This window comes from Drosophila eugracilis, unplaced genomic scaffold, assembly GCF_018153835.1.
Source record: "Drosophila eugracilis isolate 14026-0451.02 unplaced genomic scaffold, ASM1815383v1 contig_394, whole genome shotgun sequence".
Taxonomy (NCBI): Eukaryota; Metazoa; Arthropoda; class Insecta; order Diptera; family Drosophilidae; genus Drosophila; species Drosophila eugracilis.
In genome coordinates this window covers 422,367-443,105 of record NW_024573254.1, presented here as the reverse complement: position 1 = coordinate 443,105, position 20,739 = coordinate 422,367, and the positions used below count along the sequence as shown (strand labels likewise).

Below are 20,739 nucleotides of genomic sequence, written 5' to 3'. Positions count from 1 at the left end.
CGATGAAGTCATTGTGTGTATGATGGAGTGGTGATGGTGGTGTGGCATGCCTGATCCTTTGCAGCGAGTGCGACCAGTACAGGGCGAACGAGCAAGCTAGCGAACCAGCCAGTCAGCCAGCTAGCCAGCCCTCTTGCCTTGCCTTTTTCATTTTCAGTTTTATTTTCATTTTCGTACTTGGTTCGATTTTATTGCCGGCCCATAAAAGTAGCATAAACATGTTAGTAGCCTTTTGCTACCGCTACTTAAGTTAGTTGTTGTTGTTCTTGTTGTTGTTGGATTTTGCTCCCTTTTTTCTCCTTCTCAGTTTTTCCCTTTTTTTTTTTTGGCCTGAACGCGAGGAGATTTACGAATTTGTTGCACATTTTATTATGTGATTTGTGCCCTGTTGATTCGGCTTCTTGAGAAATTGCCATATAGATATCTATATCTTAATAGTGATGATTGGGCCCACCAACTGGGCTAACGAAAAAACTATAGAGTATTAAACAGTTCGAGTTCGGGTTCACGTCCCTTGCACGTTCTTGTGAAGTTTTCTTTCAGTGTCAAAGTGTAATAAAATATTACTCATGGTAATTAAAATTTTGTGCTGCGCTGTGAGCTGCTTTTATTTCTTTGCCGTCGGTCGGCTCAAGTTCAATGTGCACACACAGTTTCGAGTTTTCAAAGTGAGAAAAGCAGAAAAAAACAGAAAACTGAAACAGAAACAGAAAACCAAAAAAATTAAAACAATTAAAAAGCGTTTGTCGACGAGGTGCTCGTCAAACTCTAAGCGGCTAAAATAAAAACAGCCACAGCTTAGCAGCCCATAAACTGGTGGCCAAAAGAGCTGCGCTGCCGGCGACAGTTCAACGACATGTTTATTAAGTCATACGCAAAAATTGTTACTCATATTTTTTTTTTGTATTTCTTTTTTTTTTTTAGGCCCGCCTGGGACCAGACTTTAGGCCGGGTCTTAACTGTCTGAGAACCCAACGAAGGCAGTGACGACGACGACGACGGCGGCGGCGAGATTTATGCGGCCGCACTCTATGAGATTACATAAATGGCCATTAAAATGTATGCTAATAAAAACAAGATATGTCCAACCAGACAAGCGCACAAATTATATAATTAAGACCCCCGCCAGAAAGAGAGAGAGAGGAGGGAGAGGGGGCAAACACCAGGAACCCCAATCGGAACTCTGGGCAAATATGGCTAACACATTAGAAACGCAGAATGTGCGGGGATGGGACTTAACTGGGGAATAATATGAAGAAGAACTTTTAGGTAATTAAGTTTATGATAAGCTTTAAGGTGGTTTTAAATAGTAACTTAAGCTGGGAAGTGTTATTAGGTACTGTATATTGATCTTAGCTTTGATAGGAAATTGCATTAGATTTATATTTGTAAGTCAAGTAATCAAGTTAGTAGTATCATAAGTTTGGAAGGATCTATGAAGGAAAACTATATAGTAGTTCTTACCACATACTCGAATATGAGATTTAACTTTGTGCTTCATATACTAAGCATAAAGTATATCATTTCGAGAAGAAACTTGGATATATGATCAGCTCAGTTTTAATATTAAAATAAGAACTTTACTTACTATAAATTAATTACACTTTAAGTTGTAGAAAATTAAGTATACGCATGAAATAAGGAGTATCCTTTCAAAGAATTCAAACTCTTGATTTAAAATCCAAAAGCCAACTTCAATTTTATTTAACTCTTCAGATGAAATCTATAAGTTATCTTTATACAGTCTCTTAACTAACTATGAGATCTTAAAGCTATCTCTTAAGGTATCTCAACTTAAGGACTAGAACATTCCAGTATGAAGATATACATTGATATCGTCTATGAAAGAAAACTATACCTATATACTATTATACTTATTTCCCAATCTATATAGCTAAGAACATGAAGAGTATAAGATATCTCCATAAAATATCTCAACTTAAGAAGCATAATTTATGCATATTTGTCTTATTTATATTATATTATTCATTATATTATATATTATTTATAGTGAAAACTATCGTTCCTCAACATACTATCTCAACTTTAGAAGATACAATATTAATATTAGTAGAAAGTATTATTAGTAGTATTAATATTAGTAATAGCAGTAGTAATAGTAGTAGTAGTAGTAGTAATAATATTAGAAGTAATAATAGTAGTAGTAATAATAGTAGTAGTAGTAGTAGTTGTAGAAATAGTAGTAGTTGTAATAATAGTAGTTGTAGTAAAATTAGTTGAAGTAGAAATAGTAGTAATAATAGTAGTAGTAGTAGTAGTAGAAATAGTAGTAATAACAGTAGTGGTAGTAGTAGAAATACTAGTACTAGTAGTAATAGTTTAACAAGACTTTGTCTTTGGCGGACACATTATTAATCCCATTTAAAAAATGAAAGATTTCTATATACAAACTCAAATATTCTTACTCTCAAGTTAAGATACTGCTAAACTTTAAAAACAAAAGCAGTTTATCTTTAAAAAGAGTTTTTAATATATATAATTTTCGATTTTTCAATCAATTTGATTAACTCTGAGAAAACAGTATCCCATAATACCCAAATTCCACTATTTAATCTCTAAACAGTCAAGAAATCATGTTAAATAAGCCAAAAAAAAAACCTCCTTAAACCCCACTTCAGCCTGGCTACTATTTATATTTCCATAAAATAACCACTTCAATTTCCATATTCAATTTTTTGACTCACTTGAAATCAATCGATTAAATCGATTAGCTTCTGTTGTTAACTCAGAATGACTTCCCATCAATCAGCAGCTTTTCTTGGGGAATATTTTCTATGTAAACAACAACAAAAAATCACTAAAAATCGTAAACTAGAAGGCTTTTTAAGTGATATTGTGAAAAATTTGCTTTCTGCTTGTCAACATCATAATCATAATCATGATCATGATCATCATAATAATCATCATCATTGCCATTGAGAGCCAGCGACAGCTAGAAAAACAAAAGCGCAGCCTCAAGCCTCAGCCGGCCGGCTATGCCAACGTAAATAATAACAAATGTAAAAAAGCATAAAAATAATAATAATAATCAAAAACAATAACAACTTCTCAGGCAGCGCTGATACAGAAAACGAAAAAAAAAGACGTAATAATAATATAAACAAGGAAAATATTGAAAGGCGAACCGCTTTGAAATGCAAATCACGCGGCCAATTTGACAAATTAATTTCAAACGCCGCTGCTTTGTAAACAGATCGCAATGCAGGAGGGGGAGATTGGGATTTGAATCAGGAGGGGTAGTGGAAGGCAGCCTTAATGGAATCTCATGTGTTAGCCGGGGGAATGCTAATACCAAAACACTTAATAATCTGCAATTAAAAGTCGTGTTTATGCTAAGTGAATGGGAGGCGGCGATAAATGTCATTTAGTAGTAGAAAAGTAGCAGCAAATCAATCAAGTTTGTCAATTATAAGGAGAAGTGATTTTGGGATTTGGTTTATATATAAGTTGGTTAATGGGTTAATGAATGTTTTTAGTCTTTGTTTCTAAAAGATTTTTAGTGTTTTTAATATTTATTTTAAGGATTAACTATTAGAGAGATCTTCTTTAACCTTTTTGATAGCATGAAAAGGTGATTTAAAGTTTACAGAAAGCATGAAAGTCTGCTTATGCTTCTTAAGTTACTTATAAAATAGTAAAAATCTTTAAAAAATATATTAAAAATTCCACTATTAAGTAGTTAAGCATATTAAGTGATAGAAAATAAACTAACATTATAGATTTCTGTTGAAAAATAAAACTAACAAACTACTTCTACCCACAACCAAACCAGGCAATCCTTTACCTTAACTGCATGATCAATCATCTCAACTCATCTCAATCACCCACTCACCCCGCTGACTGACTGACTAACAACCCTATAATTGAATCTATAACCTTAATTGAGTTGCCACTTGTCTGAGGCATTAAGGTAACTAAACAGGATATGTTCGAAACCCAAACCCAAACCCAAACTCAGAAAATAGATACATATAAGATGCATATCCTGGGCAGAGACAGAAGGAGGGAGGCATATATATTTCGGCAACAAATCGAAGGACGATGCTGGACTGGACACGGGATTCCAGGAAGATGGTGGTGCCGCAGGACAATAAAAAACACAAAAAGAGATTGGGAATTTGTGAGAGCGAAGAAGAAAGAAAGAAAGGAATGAAATGAAATGAAATGAAATGAAATGAAAGGAAAGAACTAAGGTTAAGGAAACAAAAAAAGAGGAGCGCAAAATGGCAGGACAATGGCAAAAAGTGGCCAGGGACAAAGGGACGGCACAAATGCAGTTATCTTGCAAAATTGTCAGACGCACAATATGTGCGTGGGAGCGAGACGGCCCAATGATGGGTTATTAAATGTTGTTAATCTTTTTTTTTCTTCTTTTTTTTCTTTATTTCTTTCTTGACCCGCCGACGACGGTACAATATTCAAATTTCAGCAGGAGCAGCACAGACAGACAGGCAGGTAGAGGAGCCAGGCAGGCCCAGACCGTTATGACCAGGCCAAGAACGAGAAATGTTTGGTTTGTTGCCTGAAAAATGCCCCGAACCTCGGGCCATGCCTCTTGGCATTTGCCTTTATTGTGCACGCTGTTTAAATATTTACCGAGTTTTACAATATTTATGACAGCTAAAAACATAACAACACCTACTTACCCAAAAGGGCTCAAAAAGCGAAGGGAGGAGAGAGCAGGCCTGAAACCAAGGGGACACTTGACACTGGACTATGGAGATGACGACGACCCTTAAAACCAAACCCTAAAACCAAAACCCTAGAGCGGCTTAAAGTCTGGTCTGGACTGGACTGGACTTCCTTTTCGATCGATTGCAATCAATAAACGGCTTAGCCGGCATTATAATGCCAGAAATCCAGAAAATGTTTTCGCTCAACGTCTCGTGCTAATCCATTTGCATGTCAACACCAGACAGTTGTCTTCTCTCTCTCTTTCTATATATATAGATATATATATTCAGGACACTTAAGGATAGACTACTTCCGTTCCTTTGAGCGTTAATAATCCGGCTGGTCTTTGGCCATAAGTTGCCACTAAGCGCCCTAAACGGAGCTTGGCAATAAGCCAAGGCATTATAAAGTAAATTTGCCTAAATCCGCTTAAAACAAAAACCAGTATGCCTCATGGATATTGGCCAAGACAAGTGTTTAGCCATGTTTTAGTTAACACTGAGGATAAGCGGCAGCTCATCTGCCCTTTGATCCCACAGGCTAACACTGAACACTGATCACTGATGATAATGATCGTTGATCAGCGATCATCAGCTTTATAGTTATGATCCAGCACTTGGCGGAAACTTTCATTGAGTATTTCATTGATCGCAGTCGTCCATTCATTGGTTTGGTTTAGGTACGGTTACAGGTGGGATGGGGGAGGGGTGGGGATTGGTATTGGAAAGGGGATAATGAGGGGAAACTGGAAGCTGGTCATGGTGTGCTAATAGTTTGACGCCGCTGGAGATCATAAAAACCCATAAGCCATGGAGTAGCCATAAAGATGGGTCTTCGGAGAAGGGGCAACGCAGATAAGTTTTTCTGGAAAAGTATGTCAAGGGAATAGAGTTAGTGGGGGAAACTTAAAGGGTTTATGCTATATAGTAAGTTGATTTTAAATATTATTAATTATGGGGATTTATAGAAGTATAATCGAAAGATAAAAGTTACTTAAAGTTATGACTTGTAGGGAAAGAAAAACGTAAAGAAACGAAATGCCATAAAGCGGAGTTTTAGGACGATTATTAAATATATTTTGGAGATTCTTTTGATACATTTTTATAAAATAATATTAAACTTAATACTTATCTTTCATTTAACCAAATAGTCATGAATTTTCTTTCATTTTTTTAAGGATTTTCTTAGAAGTCTAGTCTTAGGATTTAATTTTGAGTTAACAACTTTTTAGTCTTGCTAAAACTTAAATCCTCTTGGCAGGAAGATAACTTTTGATATTCCATCAAAAAGACTTATCAGGCATATATACAGAAACCTTTATCATCAGTTCTATATAAAATTAAAAAAACTATCTTTGCTGACTAATGAAATGAATCCAAGGTGGATTTTCTACCCCTAAGATAGCTCTCAACTTCTTTTATTCCAAAAAAAGATACAAAAAGCAACCACTTGCTGCTGCCTTCATTTTGGACTCTTTTTCAAAGCAAACTTTCTTTTCCCAACCCAAAATATTAAAAAAACCAATTAATAATTTTATTTTCAATTTGAATTCAATTTATTTGTTCGCTTTATTTCGCTGCTGGCTTAGTCATAAATCTGTCTTGTCTATAAATACGAAAATCGATTTCTAAGGGCGAGCTTAGTTCTACGAAGGCATGTCAGATGCAGCCACACTTCCTTCCTTACTATATAGCTATATCTTTATCTATATATATATATAATATATATGTACAATTAGGTTAAATACGAACTAGTCAAGCACTATATCACAGATGTCAAAACACAAAGTTAGCCTAAGAAAAAAAAAAGAGTGTGTTGGTGGGCCTTAAGAACTAGGCTTAGTCTAGGGATGGTTATGGTTAAGATGGATTTGATTTCTTTTTAGCTTAGCATACTAAGGGGGATGGGATGTGGGGGGTCACATAGTTTGGATTTTTTTGTAAAAAGAAATGTTTTTTTTTTTAAATAATACTTTCCAGTGGGTGCTAGGATAATGGGCGGTTGCTCTTATGTGACTAGAACGGCAACTGCGGTTGGTTTGGGGTTTATAAACTGTTCTTTATCCTATATAATATATAGTATATAGACTAAAATCTATAACTTCTACTTTCTTCTTTCTTCTTTCTCCTTCAATAAATACGGAATGTTATTTTTTTCTTTCTTAATACTTGCAATGAAAGTGAGAAGAGAGTCGGCGGTGCTGGCAATCAAATAATTTACTTAAGCTACGATCGATCGATAAACGGTTAAATTAAGGTGAATGGGTGGGGACGGGGATTAAAAGGGGCGTGTCCTAAGGGAAAATTAATAGAGAATTAAAAGGGGAATGATGAGAAATAGAGGGTTGATGAGAGGGTGGGGGCGGGGAATTATGATTCATGAAACTGCAATTTCACGTGCGCTGCACGCTGCTGCGTTGCTTCGACTGGCGCTTGCCACGTCTGCCACCGCCATTAGCACCACCTGAAGCCACCAAGGAGCCACCAGCCACTGGCTTGGACACTTCATTGAACTCCTTGCCATTCATAGTAGAACTCCGCCAGCGTTTCTCCAGCTGCTCGGCGGCCAACTGTTGCTGCTTCTTCTGCTGGCTCTTCTTGTTCTTGTGCTTCCTGTGATGATGGGACTTCTTCGGGCGGCTAACCTTCACCCGTTTGCCATCGCGCCTCAGCAGCTGGTACATGGTACGCAGGAAGTCATAATAATGATGCTTCACGAAACGCATATCAATCGAATCCGCTTCACCGGCCGGTATGGATGCACTAGATCCCGATTCCGAGCCCGAGACCGTCTTGGAGCGCAGCTTCAGACGCTTGTTCATCTCCAGTCGCGATATCTGTGGCAGCTGATTGGTAGAACCGCCGCTTGTGGCAGTTGAAGGAACGGCAACAACTGCCGCACCACTGCGCCGCTGCTTCTGACGCGGACTCTGCGTTTGGTTGACGGCCGTCTCCAGTTCACAGAGGATGCGACGCGAGCTCAGGAGCAGTTCGCGCAGTTCGCGGGCGGTGCTCGACTCGCGGGTAATGGAACGCTGATCCCAGCGGATCTGCTGGCGCCTCAAATACGCAAAGCTGGCCACGTACGTTTGCATGTTGCGGTACCAGCGCTTCAGGGCAATCTGTGAGTTAGGAAAAAAAAGAACAGGAAAAAGAGAGAAAATGTTAGGTAAGTTTATGTTAGGAGTTTAACTTTCTTTACAAAATTAGATAAAAACTAAATAAAAATATTATCCTTTTCTTTTTCAGTTATATAACTCGGAAAACTTACCGTTGAATTGGGCTTGAGCTTGGGCAGGAACTTGTAGTTGTGGGTATGAAGCGACCACATGGTCATGTTGCGGATATCGATGGCCGAGTCCTGGCTACTGTTTAGGCTGCGGTACTCCCTAAAGGCATGGCGCTTCAGCTGATTGAAGCTCTAAAAAAGATCATAAAAAGAAAAGAGAAGAAAAGATAAAGATTATCTAACTAATCAAAAGGGGCAAAACACTCGAGCTGATAAACTCACCTGCCTGGGACGCTGGCGATTGAAGCGATCACCCGCGGAGGGATGATAGTTGCCGCCACAGGGATTGGCCCACTCCAAGGCCGTTGTATTCTCATCAAAATTCCGATAATCGATCCAATTGCTATTCCTTTTCCGATGACGCTTACGCGGACTGGAGCTGGAGGGGATCGCTGGCTGATTTTGATTTTGATTTTGATTTTGATTCGATGATGCCGTACTGGAGGTGGTGCGTATACGTAATCGATCGGTATCGATCACCGTAAGGCCACCGCTGCTGGTTGTGCTGCGGGCATGGACCGTGTGTGGTAGATAGGCGATGATATGAAGGAGAAGGATGGCGGGCAGGAGCAGGAGCAGCGGACGAGCCATCGCCGCATGATAGCCACTTCCTCTACCGTTGCCGCTGGCGTTTCCGTTTCCGTTGCCGGTTGCCGTGATGCTGCCTTTAGCTGTGGTCGCAGCGCACTGCCAACCAACTGCTGTTTCCGTAGGTCGCCAAGATCCGTATCCAGGAAGGTGAGATATATAGGACAAAGTGGATAAGATAGGGGCAAGGGATTTTTTTTAGGGGGAAAGAAATGGAAAGAGAAGAAAGAGAGAAAGAAAGACAAAGAGAGAGAAAGAAAGACACACAATGAGTATTGAGAATGCAAAAATAATTTCAACTAAGCAAAGATCTCAGCATCAACGCGAGACGATCAACGATCAATAATCCTTTATCCTGGGACTCGAGATTCTTAAAGACAATTTCTTGGACTATATTCAAGACTCCTTATATAGATATATATATATATATGTATAGACTTTTTGTGAGATTAGATTAACAGGAGGAGTGGATGGATGGGTTCCTTCAATGCGAATGCAACTGCAACCGGACAACAGTCTGTACAATTTTGTTAGCTTTTTTCAACATTTTCTTTGCGTTTATTTTGCTGTTTTTTTTTTTTGGTCGCTTTTCGTTGTTCTTTTTTTTTTTTTGTCTTTTCCAGGGCGAGTTATGTGTATTATGTAAGGGACGGGGAAAACTTTATAATTTAGACAATTAACTCGAGAGTAGCCTGAGCGAATACTGAAGATTGTTTTGATAGAACGTTGAAAGGATGCTCGGTTAGCGGATATTGGCCTTAAAATTGGTTTTAAAAAAATTTTAAAAATTTGTAGCTGCTTTTTTTTTGTTGATTTTTTGATTTTCTTTAAGGCTACTTTATGATTTTTTGTTTCCTAACTGATTTGTTGAGAAAATATGGTTTACTATCTGAGGGAAATAGTTTTCCAAGAAACTTTCTTTCTTTTTCTAAGCTGCAGATCGTTGATCGCTCATTTTTTTGGTCATAAATGAAGAGCGGAGAATGGGATTAAATATCCTTTCTATAGGCATATCCTTTCTCCACTCTCCACTTGCTTTTGCTTTTAAGTTTCTATTTAAATTAAAAATAATACACACACCGCATTATAGTTGAAAAGTGAATACGGCCAGGATCCTCAAAAGGATCCTCGTTGCTTGAGTGTTGATCTTCCAAAGTTCCTTTAGGTTAATCCAAATAGGTTCCTTTTCTGGTTTAATTTTCAATTTGATTTTCCTTTTATATACAGAATTTTAGATCACTTGCAACAACACAACAACAACAGCACTTGCAAAAAAAAATTGTATATATATTTTCTATATAGATTTGAGATTCAGATTGAGAGACAGCGACGTTTTGTAGTTCTTGGTGTTGGGGGCTTTGGTGTATTGCTTTCTGTTTCTGTTTCTGTGTTTTCTTGATTTAAAAATTTTTTCAATTTTTTTTGGACTGATTCGCGGACACTTCTGCTCGCGTCCGAGTGTGAAACCGAACTGAGCCCAAAGTCGCACTGGATTTGACCAGCTTTCTTCGCTGAGAGGCTGCGGCTGTGGCAGCAGCGGCTGCGGATACCAGATACCAGAGCAGCGTTACCGACCCGATGAGCAGCAGCGGCAAAAGGCCGAAACCGAAACTGAAATGGAAAACTGAGGCGGCGCTCAGCCTGAGCGGCTTGGCCTGGCCTGGCCTGGCCTGGGCCTGTGCCTGGCCTCTGCCAGCGTCGCTGCCGCCAACAACGATTGCCGAGCGGTACGCCATGGTCCGAGCCAGAAGAAGAAGACCGATCCCGATCGCAGCCGAAGAATGGCAGGCTGTCCCGTTCACGCTCTCGATCGTTGGGTATCCTCTGGAGGCAGGTCACCTGCATTTATATGGTATATGTATGTGTTTACCTACCTGGCTTGCATAGGTATGCGAGTGTGTGTGTGTATGTTGAGCCTGCCAACCGGCTGCCCTCACGCCATCCCTCTTGCTCCTGCTAACCAGGGCTGATCTTGGCCCGGTCGCCATTGCAACTCGATTTTCCCACTTGCCCAATCCGCGTCACTCACTCAAAATAAAAGACTGAAGACGGCCACTCTCTTTCGGTGCCCAGAGAGATAGAGAGAGAGAGTGGCTACCTGGTGGCCCCCATAAAGGCGCTTGCCTACCTGGCTCTGTCACACTCTTGCTGCTGGGCTAGCTGCCCTTCTTTATTGCTGTCCCTGTCGGATAGATGACCTTGAGCTGCTTGCTCACCCCTCCGCAAAACCAAAAAAGTCCTGACATTCAAATCAGCGCAGAAAGTGATCAACGGAAATGAACGACCAACTTAGCTCTGGCTGCTTTGCTAAGCCAGGTAAGATCGCGATTCGAGAAGGCTCTGGATTGGAAAGTGGCTTGTTGGTGGGAAAATCAAATGGAGAAGTGGAAAAGGAAGCCAATAGTGAGTTTTCTTTTGGTTTGGCTGAGAATTTTAAAGATTTCTTATAATATTTTTTACCTTTTTATTGCCTTTTATTAATCTTTTTTGTTAGTTAACAAATCATGTCTTGAAAGTGCTTTTTTTCTTAACTCTTTTAAGACTACTTAGGCTTACTTAATGAAGCTTATCAAATATAAATTAAGTAGACAAAATAAGCACTTTATTAACAACTTTAAATCTGTCTTATGAAAACAGAAATGTTGATAATAAGAAGTTTTCTTTACATTTTGGTGGTTTACATTATATACTAGCTTAGGGGTTAAGACCTGTAGTGGCTTTAGCTAAATTGTCTCAAAATTTTCGTGTAATTAAAATTAAAATATATTTTCGTGTAATTTTAATTAAATTTCATGAATATTTTGAGACAATTTAAAAATAGCGAGTAAAGGCCTTAAGCTGGTATATAATATAACCTACCAAAATGTAAGAAAGAATGCAAATTTTTTAATAAAAAAATAAATAAATTAAAATATTATAAATAAATAATATAAAATATTAATAAATAATATAAAATAATAATAAATAATATAAAATATTAATAAATAATATAAAATAATAATAAGTATTATAAAAGATAAAATAATATAAAATATTAATCAATAATATAAAATATTAATAAATAATATTAATAAAATAATCATAAATATTAAATAAATCAAAAAAATAATAAATAATTCAAAATATTATAAATAAATAATATAAAATAATAATAATAAATAATATTAATAAAAAAATTAATAAACTATACTCATAAAATATTCATAAATAATAAATAAATCAAAATATTATAAATAAATAATATAAAATATTAATAAATAATATTAATAAACATATTCATAAAATATTAATAAATAAATAAACATTTTATATATATTTTAAAAGTCAATCTAGCAAAAGTAAATTTATTTTTGGTCATTAAATAAAAAATATAAATTAAAATTGATAAATATTACAAAAAATTAGCAAAAAATTATCAAAAATTAGCTTTAACTTTCTTGATGAGTTTTACTGTACTTCAATCTAACTATCTATCTGAAATAGTAATTAAATTTTAACTTCATAGAAGAAGGAGAAATACCAGTATTATGACTTACGTTCTGAAGTCAAGAAAAACCAACTAAAGTCTAAAGTATATAAATATAAATATATAAAATATATTAAAACGAAAAGTACTTAAAAAATTTGTTAACTAACAAGCAAAGAATGCCTTCTGATTTTTAAATCTTAATAATTATTAAATATTTAAATATTAATATTAAATATAGAAACTATTAAGAAGGTTTGCATTACCAAATCATAGAAAAGCTGTCTTAAAATATTTTTATAAATTTTGCATATACGAAATCAAACGTAAACTTTAAAAACATATTTTTTTATTTATTTTTAGTTTAACAACTTAAGCTTAACATACAATGTTTAACCTAATAGTTGGACTAACAACATATTTTTAATATTAACATATTTAGAAAAAAGAAACCTCAATTTGGTGACAGTAACTTAGCTTAACTTGGTTTATTTAATAACTTAACTTAATGCCTGGATAACTGACTAACTTCTTAACATATTATCTTCTTATATAACCAAAATATTATCTTTAATATTTTTTTTAATAATATTTTTCATTTCAGTTCCTATAAAAACAGTTTCCCGCTGCTAGCATTTGACTTTCTCGCCCAACTTCCCCTTTACCTCCCCGTAAACCTCTATACAAAGACCGCCCAGTGGACCAATAACATACCTGGCCAACAGTCAACTACCAACTCCAGCTACCTAACGTAGGCAATCCCCCCTTGGCCCTGATGGCCTGGTGGTCAACACTTAACAAACCTACAGACCACCCCCCCGCCTCCCTCCCTTGCGAGGGCTTGCACAATTGACGGCCTAATTAAATCGAGAGTTTTGCCAGGATTTGTTTTTGTGGGCAGCGCACGAAATTATGGCCTCATTGTTATGGGCAGAGGTCGAGGAAAACAGCTGTAGATGGTTAGATAGCGGGCCAAAGACAACACACACACACACAGAAGAAAGGACAATCGATGGCATGTCCTTGCGTCTAACCGTAAGTGCAGCGTGCAACGGGCAGCATGAAGCAGTTGCTGCAGGAAGCAGCCGTGTTGCTCAGCGGGGCCACTCGCCTTGATTTCGCCGCGAGGCTAGATTCGCAGGACTAGCAGGACTGACAAGACCCACAACCCACAGAGAGGGTAGACTCTGGCACATATATCAAGGCAGTGGCAGCGCACACCTTTTGTTGCAAGCCTCTACTCTACTCTCCTTTGGGAAATGGACAGGGCGGCGGCATGGCACAAAAACAGAAACGAAACATAGACAATTCGCACCCAGCGAAGCAACAGCTTCATCCAGGACCTATACTATATAGATAGATGGACACGATTATTGCATTGATGAGCTCCTGCTGCTGCTGTCGGTACACACACACACAGGATGCCCAGCGGGTGGTGGCAAGAAAAACCCCCCGCCCTCTATGTATGTATGTACATTGCCCCCAGTGGCACCTTTGCCAATGTAGTGGACTTTCTGTTTTACTTTGGCAATTCGTTCTGGACAACAAAAATATTTTGCTACAAAATTGAGCTGTCCTGTGAGGTCCTTCGGTCCCTGTCTGAATGCATTGTGTCCTGTCATGGTGTAATTTTTTAGCGGCGTATCGAATGCCTAAGGATACGCTTTAATTGCCACACAGCCTCGACCTCGGCCAAGAAGGTTAACCAAGAGATGCATGTACCATACTATACCATACCAGATAGAGATAGAGATACCAAGGTGAACGTATCCGTCATTACACGCTGCTTAGCTCCTGTCCCTTTCGGACAAGGACCTGATCCGATCGGACTACCTAACCAGTATCCTTCCTATCCTCCTCCTCTGTTTTCGTGGGTGTGGAGGTGTGAGTTTCTCAACTCAATTCTCAATTCTCAACTGGATTCTCCGTTGTTTTGATCCCTTTTGATTATGCGTAAAATCGGTCGCTTTATCATGGATCTTAACAGCAACTGCAACTGCAACTGCAACTGCAATTCTCACATCCGAAACGGTAACTTAAACGGTTAGTTAGTCGATTTCCTGGCTTCTTTGTCGGTTTGTTTGTTTATTTATTTGCTTGTTTATTTGTTTATTTCCGCTGCTCATCGGATCCTCAAATTGCCGTTGCAATTGGCATTCGTTATGGCTTGATTGGAGGAACATCCTTGGAACGGTGTCTAATCCTTTGATGTTTGGTTTTTGGACATATCAGATGGATGGCTGGATTGGAGTTGGAGTTGGTAATTGATCAGGAAAGATGAAGATTGAAGAAGAAACATCTAAAGGAAAGTACTTATCTTAGTTTATACTTTATAACTTAATCATTTAAGCTGAAATTAGTCTGGCAAGTTAGCTTAAAAACCAAAAATCTGGTATTAATCTCTTATTTATTTTCTTATTTTTGAGTTTCAAAAGGGAGCAGCCTCAGTTCTTAAACACTTTTACTAACTTCTTGGCTTGATTTAGGTTAATACGTTGCTTCTAAAATAAACCTTTTAAGGCGATGTATTACTTTTGCTTAATTTATAAAGTTAAAGTAAAGTTAAATTAAAGTTTTTATTTAAGTTTTTCTTAGCTAATACTCTTTAATAATATTTTCAAGATTTTAAAGTCATTTTAAAGTATTTTATTGGTAAAATAACTTAATTTCTGATATTTTATTTTACTTAGAAACAAGTTTTAGTTTAAACTTTTTACAAATTCTTGGCAAAAATATCATTCCTAACAAGGTTTTACGTTGTAAAATTAATCTACACCACTAAGTTAGAATACATTTTTTGGAATTTAAAAGCAATATATTAAACGACTTAAAAACTTAAATACTAATATAATATATACATATATCCCAATTATAAAATAGCAAAAATTTGATTATTTATTTAAAATCCGCTAAGTTTTACTAATTTATTTTGATATCTTAATCACGAAAGTTTCTATTTGACTAATCAAAAATTCTTTTCAAGTTAAAAACTACAATTTCTTAGAAATTATTGCATAATCTTATAAATAAGCTTATTTTTAGAACTAAACTATTAACTAATCTATTAAATAGGGAGTTGAAAATAGGGTGGAACTTGTGTTTAAGTTTAATTAATATAAATTGTATTCTCATGCTCTTAAAAACCATTTAACAAATATTAGAGCTTAACGAGGACGGAAGCTAACTTCGGCAAGCTAAAGTTTTAATACCCTTGCGGATTTTACGAATGAAAATTTGACTAGAATAGCAAAAAGGATTAAAATACAGTTTTCACTATATTGTTCCTATGGGAGCTATAGGATATAGACAGTGTTGAAACAGACGGACAGACGGACTTGGCTATATCGACTCCCCTATTGATACTGATCAAGAATATACATATGTATATACTTTATGGGGTCGGAAACGTCTCCTTCACTGCATTACAAACTGACCAAAATTATAATACCCTCTGCAAGGGTATCAAAATAACTTATCCAGTTTTATCCGTACAAAATTTTCTATAAATATATATTAAAAATAATATTTATGACAATTTTCAAAAGACAAATGTCTTAAGGTGTGGCTTTACTTATTAATTACTAGTAAAGGTACTAGAACTAAAATCATTTAACTAAACCTCTATAACCATGAGTTAAGTAAGTATAAGTTAGGTTTATATTAGGTATGTGTGAATTTTGTATTTGCACTTGAAAGACTACCAACAAAGTAGGTCAAGTCATGATTTTGACTCTTTTTTTTCTGGTTTACTTAATCAACTAACTTCCCTTTCTGCACCTAATGATATAGTTTATATATGATATAGTTAATTATTTGATTTTAACAAACAATCATTTCAGAATTTTCCAACATTTTTCCAAAGCAGTAAAACGGATTTATTGGTCTTCTAGAAACAAATGAAAGGAAAGGCCAAAGGAAACTTAATGAATACCCAAAGTTTGCTCTTTTATCTTTGTGGTTTTTTAATGAAATTTGTTCTTTTTTTTTAGCCATTTGCGGTGTTAAAAAAGGGCGCCTGCGAGGGCGTGGCACCAACACTTTAGTATGTGTGTATCCACATCGTTATAAGTGTTAGTATATGGTTATGAACCGTCGATGATTGGTCCGCCGTTTGCTGAGCGTCACTCCAAAGACGAGCGGTTACGAAGCATTGCGGCCAATGGCTGGGCCGCCAAGACGCTCCAAAAGAGCAACATAGCGAGAGAATGGTTTCGAGTGGAAGAGAGTCCGGGCAGGCCAAGCGATGGCAACAGGTTGCCGCTGGCCGTCCGTAACGACAGAGAGAGCAAGCAAGAGGGCTGCGAGAGAGCGACAACGACGACAACGACGACGACGACGGCGAGCGATAACAGGTTGTCAGGCGGAAAGTTGTATGGATTTAGATTTTCATTCATAAACTCATACCGCTCTGTTGCGACTGCCGCTGCTGCTGCAAGGCTGATGCGATTGCTGCTGCTGCTGCTGCTGCTGCTGCAGTCTCTGCTGCTGCTTCTGCTGCTGCTGCCGCTGACTCAATTCTTTGGGATTTTTCAGCTATAACTTAAAGCTGGCCTTGCTGCTTTGGAAGCCAAATACCCCAACCCCAACCCTAAGACCAAGACCAATGTCAATGCCAATGCCGAGTCCGAATCCCAGGCAGTAGCAGCTCCACCATTTTTGATCGCTCCTGGCCAGCCGATCCGATTACCCTCGAAGCGGGAAGCCAGCCAAGTGGCAACGGTAAAAAACCTCCTCGAAGGCAATACAATACCTTAAGTATATATATCTATATATATATATATAGATATTTAGATATATAACCTGACACGCAGAGATCATGCGGCGTTTGCCCGATATTTAGCCTAATGGTCCATGAGTCACCAAGTACTTGGTACTTGGGGTTTTCTCAAAACCCACGGCAAGCGAACGAGCGAGCGAATGAGTGAAAAAAACCTCGTCTATATAGCGATATATATCTAACGGAACGTGCCCCGGCCACGGGCTATAAACGGTCCGATGATGGTGATGATGATGATGGGGTGGGTCAGGGAAGATAGATGACGAGTCCAAACGAAAATGGAATCTCTAGTATTTCCGACATGTAGGTGGGGTAATTGGGATCATAAACTATGAGCGATCATTCAGTGATTTTTGGGGAGGAAAGGAAGTAAGGGAAATAAAAATGAAGAATTTGATAAGATTTCAAGATATTTTTTAAGGGTTTTTAAAGGTTTAAGGGGTGTTTTCGCCTTTTTAGTTAAAGTATCTTTAAGATCTTTGATAGATTTAGTTTAGGAAAAAGATATATCTCAAGCATTAGGAGGGTATCATAAATATATATCCCCCAAAAAGCAAAGCTAAACCTTTCAGTTAATGCGCATATTCAGTTTATAATTTATTAATAATCATAATATAATAGTATATATATTAAAAAAAAATACACTTAAGTAATAGTTTTCATAAGTTATCGAGCCTGCGAGGCGGTGAATGTGTGTGTGTGTGGGAGTATGGTGATATGTATATAAATAGGATGCGAAAGCGATATATAAATACGAATGGGGGTTGGGTGGTGGTGGTGTGTGTGTGTGTTTTTTTAAGGGGCAATAAGTTATAATAAATAATAGGGTCTAAGGCAGATCCAATTAGGAGTTTGGATATACGAATACGAGGTGTTAGCCTCATACATAGCAGCTTGAGATTACAGTGCGTATCATCATCATCATCATCATTTACATCATCATCATCGGAGGCGTTTTCATTTTTGGTATGGCTATGTTGCAACTGGAACATCGGACTATCCTTTCGACCAGCTGACTGACTGACTGACTGACTAACTCTTACTCTTGCAGCGATCGGTTCAGCAGTTGGTTGTACTTGTGCTCGAGAATGGTGAATACCTTAATGGTTTCCATGGCAGCACCAAACTCTGGCATTATGTAATTTTCATTGTACTCGGACTGTCCTGGATTGCAGGGAATCTTCATGTCGGCCACACTTAGAGCTTCATGGATATTGTGATGAAAGAATTGCGTGAAGACACCGAAATAGCATTTCAATGCCATATCCTGGAAGTTAATCTTCTCGAAGAGGGCCTCCAAAACCAGAACGCTATCAATAATCTTGGGCACCTCATCCTCGATACTGCCAACGGGGCCATCATAGACAAAAGTTTCCGTTGATTCATCGAACACAACCTTTTCCACTTCCGATTGCAACGGATGCTTGACGGCCATGGTGTGCAAGGAATATGCCTTAATGATACCACTCAGTGTGGTTTTCTTTACGTTCTTCAGCTATTTGAAAGGAAGAAAAAAAGAAAGGTAAATCTTAGTAAATCTGTTTTGAAAACACTTTCTTATTAATTAACTTACCCATTCTTTGGTCAGGCAAAGGACAGCTTCACGTGTATTATAGGCCACCTCGTGAGCCACCTGAAGAGCTGTGGCATTGGCCGTCATTTCGATTGCTGAACAGCTTTTCTGATCCTTCGATTGATTTGTTAGCAATGGCACGATATTGGCCTTTATCGATCTCTGATGCTGGTGATGATGATGGTTATGATTTTGAATTTGATTTTGATTTTGGTTTTGGCTACGTCGCGGATAGATCAGGTGTATTCCTCGAGCTTTGCGTGGAGCGGCAGACGTTTCCGTTGGCCAGCTACTGGCAATGGTGAGTACCAGCAGGATGCCCAAAAGCCAGCACTTACTCGGAGCTAAAATGTAAGTTGAGAAATAAGAAAAAATTAGTTTTATTGTTAAGAGTAAATCATTAGATAAACTAAACTTCCTTTTGGATTAAGTTTCTTAACAGTGAGCTCTGCCCTGTTTGCCAACCGATGACACAGACAAAACATTGAGATATATACCAAGATATCGGTGAGCTTTATCGCGGACATGATTCAGAGGCAAGAAGATTTGAGGAAGACACTTACACAATCGGCCAAAGCTGACGCTGATATTTGGCTGTTGTTTCGAGCAGGACTTTATAGCCGGAGGACACTGTTGCTGTAATCGCTCCAAGGATAACGAATCGAAGATTTCACTGGGATTTGTAATGGTAAAAGTAGTGTTGTTGTTGTTGGCCATTTTATATTGATCTTAGCACTCGCGATCTTAAGTTTTGATTTGAGGTTTTAAGGTTTTAAGGTTTTAAGGTTTTAAGCCTTTTAAGGTTTTAAGGTTTTAAGGTTTTAAGCCTTTTAAGTTTATTTTTTAGATTTTTAGTTTTTGCTTAAGAGCTGGCGTCTGGGCTCTGCGAGATCTTACGGTTAATGAGGAGTTGGGGCACACGCCAAGCCATTTAAATAGTAACCGGACCGCCATCCAACGATATCAGTAGCCGAAGCCGCACGAGCGGCGAAGCGCGTGGCCGAGCTTACTTTTTGCTTTACGCATACAAGTACGAAAGCAGTACTTGCTTGCTTGCGACAAGTGTGTCGTATCGGAGACTGTCGGGCGGTAACAGAAATAAATAATAATAACAACAACAACAGTGAAACTTAGCCGGGCAGCAGCATCAGCGAACGATCGTTAATGACGACAACGCTTGGTCGAGCCAATCACAATGAGCCATTTTGACGCGTGCTCAGCCGAATTTCATTAGAAAACGAAGTTTTTGTTTTGTTTTTGTTTCGTATATAGGAAATGAGAAGTGTTAGAGATTTTCGATCAGTTGTTAAATTAAGTCTAAATCTGACTCAGACTGGGAATAGGTATATATTCCCCTTTTGCCAGTTTGTTTTCTTCCTGTCTTGCGGAAAGTGAGTTGCCTTCGTCTTTACACCGGCTTCTCCTTTTCTTCCACCTCTGCCTTTCGATGGAAATTTATGCACACACGCTTCATGGCCCAAAACGGATGTCACATTGAATTCTTGTACCCTACACTAAGTTAAGCAGACTATTTAGTTCTTGGGAAAGTGTTCTTGTAGTTGGTTTTTGGTTTTTGGTTTTGGGTTTAAGCCAGAATTTGATTTGATTTGTAATCCAGTTAGATAAAGATATAGACACTTTGATTTGATAATGATATATATATATCTCTGATCGGATCACCATAAACCATATAGTTTATATGCCAAATTCGTCTTAGTTCAGTATGATTTAGTTAACTGCCGTTGATTACTGATCCGAATGCAATTTGCCTTGGGAATGACTCGTCTTTCCGTAGGCATTTCCGATCGTTCGCTTGGCACGTGCGCGTTTTGAATGGAACTGAAGTCTCGGCCAAATGGACTTCAGCCAAGCCATGCCAGTGTCAGTTAGAGTTAGTATAAGAGACACCACTAGACTGGCTGTCTCTTCTATGCTAACTTACATACACACTCTTAATAAGAACCCACACAAAATTAAGGGCCAAGTAAAGTTACTCATCTAGGGAATTGGCGGCTCTCTGACGATGGTTTTCTACAGCCAGCTTACGTACGAGGAATGAGTAGCTTTCTACCCGAAAGATCCTCATGGGAACTGTGTTTGCCTTTGCAAATCCCAACAGAGTTTGCTCCGAATGCTTTCGGAGTTTCCAATTTATGCGAACTTCCGTTTTAAGAGCTGGGGCAAATTTTCAGTATGCTGTTTTTACCCAATTACCCTGGGCAGATCCATAATGGCCATATGTTTCCGGAATTTAGCTGCTGCAGTATATTGAATGGGTTTTTTTCTCCCACTTTTTTTTTCCCCCCTCTTTTCCAGCCTTGTTGCCAGCCTAGATTTTTGCAATAGCCCAGT

The 20,739-nt window shown here is 37.9% G+C and overlaps 2 protein-coding genes across 3 annotated transcripts; both read right to left on the bottom strand.

The window, feature by feature from the left end:
* Positions 1-6,267: 6,267 nt before the first annotated feature.
* Positions 6,268-10,023, bottom strand: LOC108110006. 2 transcript variants are annotated; one of them, XM_017218844.2, is made up of 4 exons: positions 9,650-10,023; positions 8,206-8,684; positions 7,966-8,115; positions 6,268-7,816 (listed from the first exon to the last, which is right to left on the bottom strand). In XM_017218844.2, exons 1-4 carry the CDS (start codon positions 9,654-9,656, stop codon positions 7,088-7,090), a joined length of 1,365 nt encoding a protein of 454 aa, XP_017074333.1. In that variant the 5' UTR covers positions 9,657-10,023; the 3' UTR covers positions 6,268-7,087. The 2 variants fall into 2 exon arrangements, with proteins under 2 accessions (XP_017074333.1, XP_017074334.1); XM_017218845.2 differs by having other exon boundaries at positions 8,206-8,681; positions 9,652-10,023.
* Positions 10,024-17,378: 7,355 nt separating this feature from the next.
* Positions 17,379-19,104, bottom strand: LOC108109922. The gene is made up of 3 exons (XM_017218723.1): positions 18,951-19,104; positions 18,388-18,731; positions 17,379-18,309 (listed from the first exon to the last, which is right to left on the bottom strand). The coding sequence occupies exons 1-3, from the start codon at positions 19,102-19,104 to the stop codon at positions 17,854-17,856; spliced, it is 954 nt and encodes a 317-aa protein (XP_017074212.1). The 3' UTR covers positions 17,379-17,853.
* Between the last annotated feature and the right edge of the window lie 1,635 nt (positions 19,105-20,739).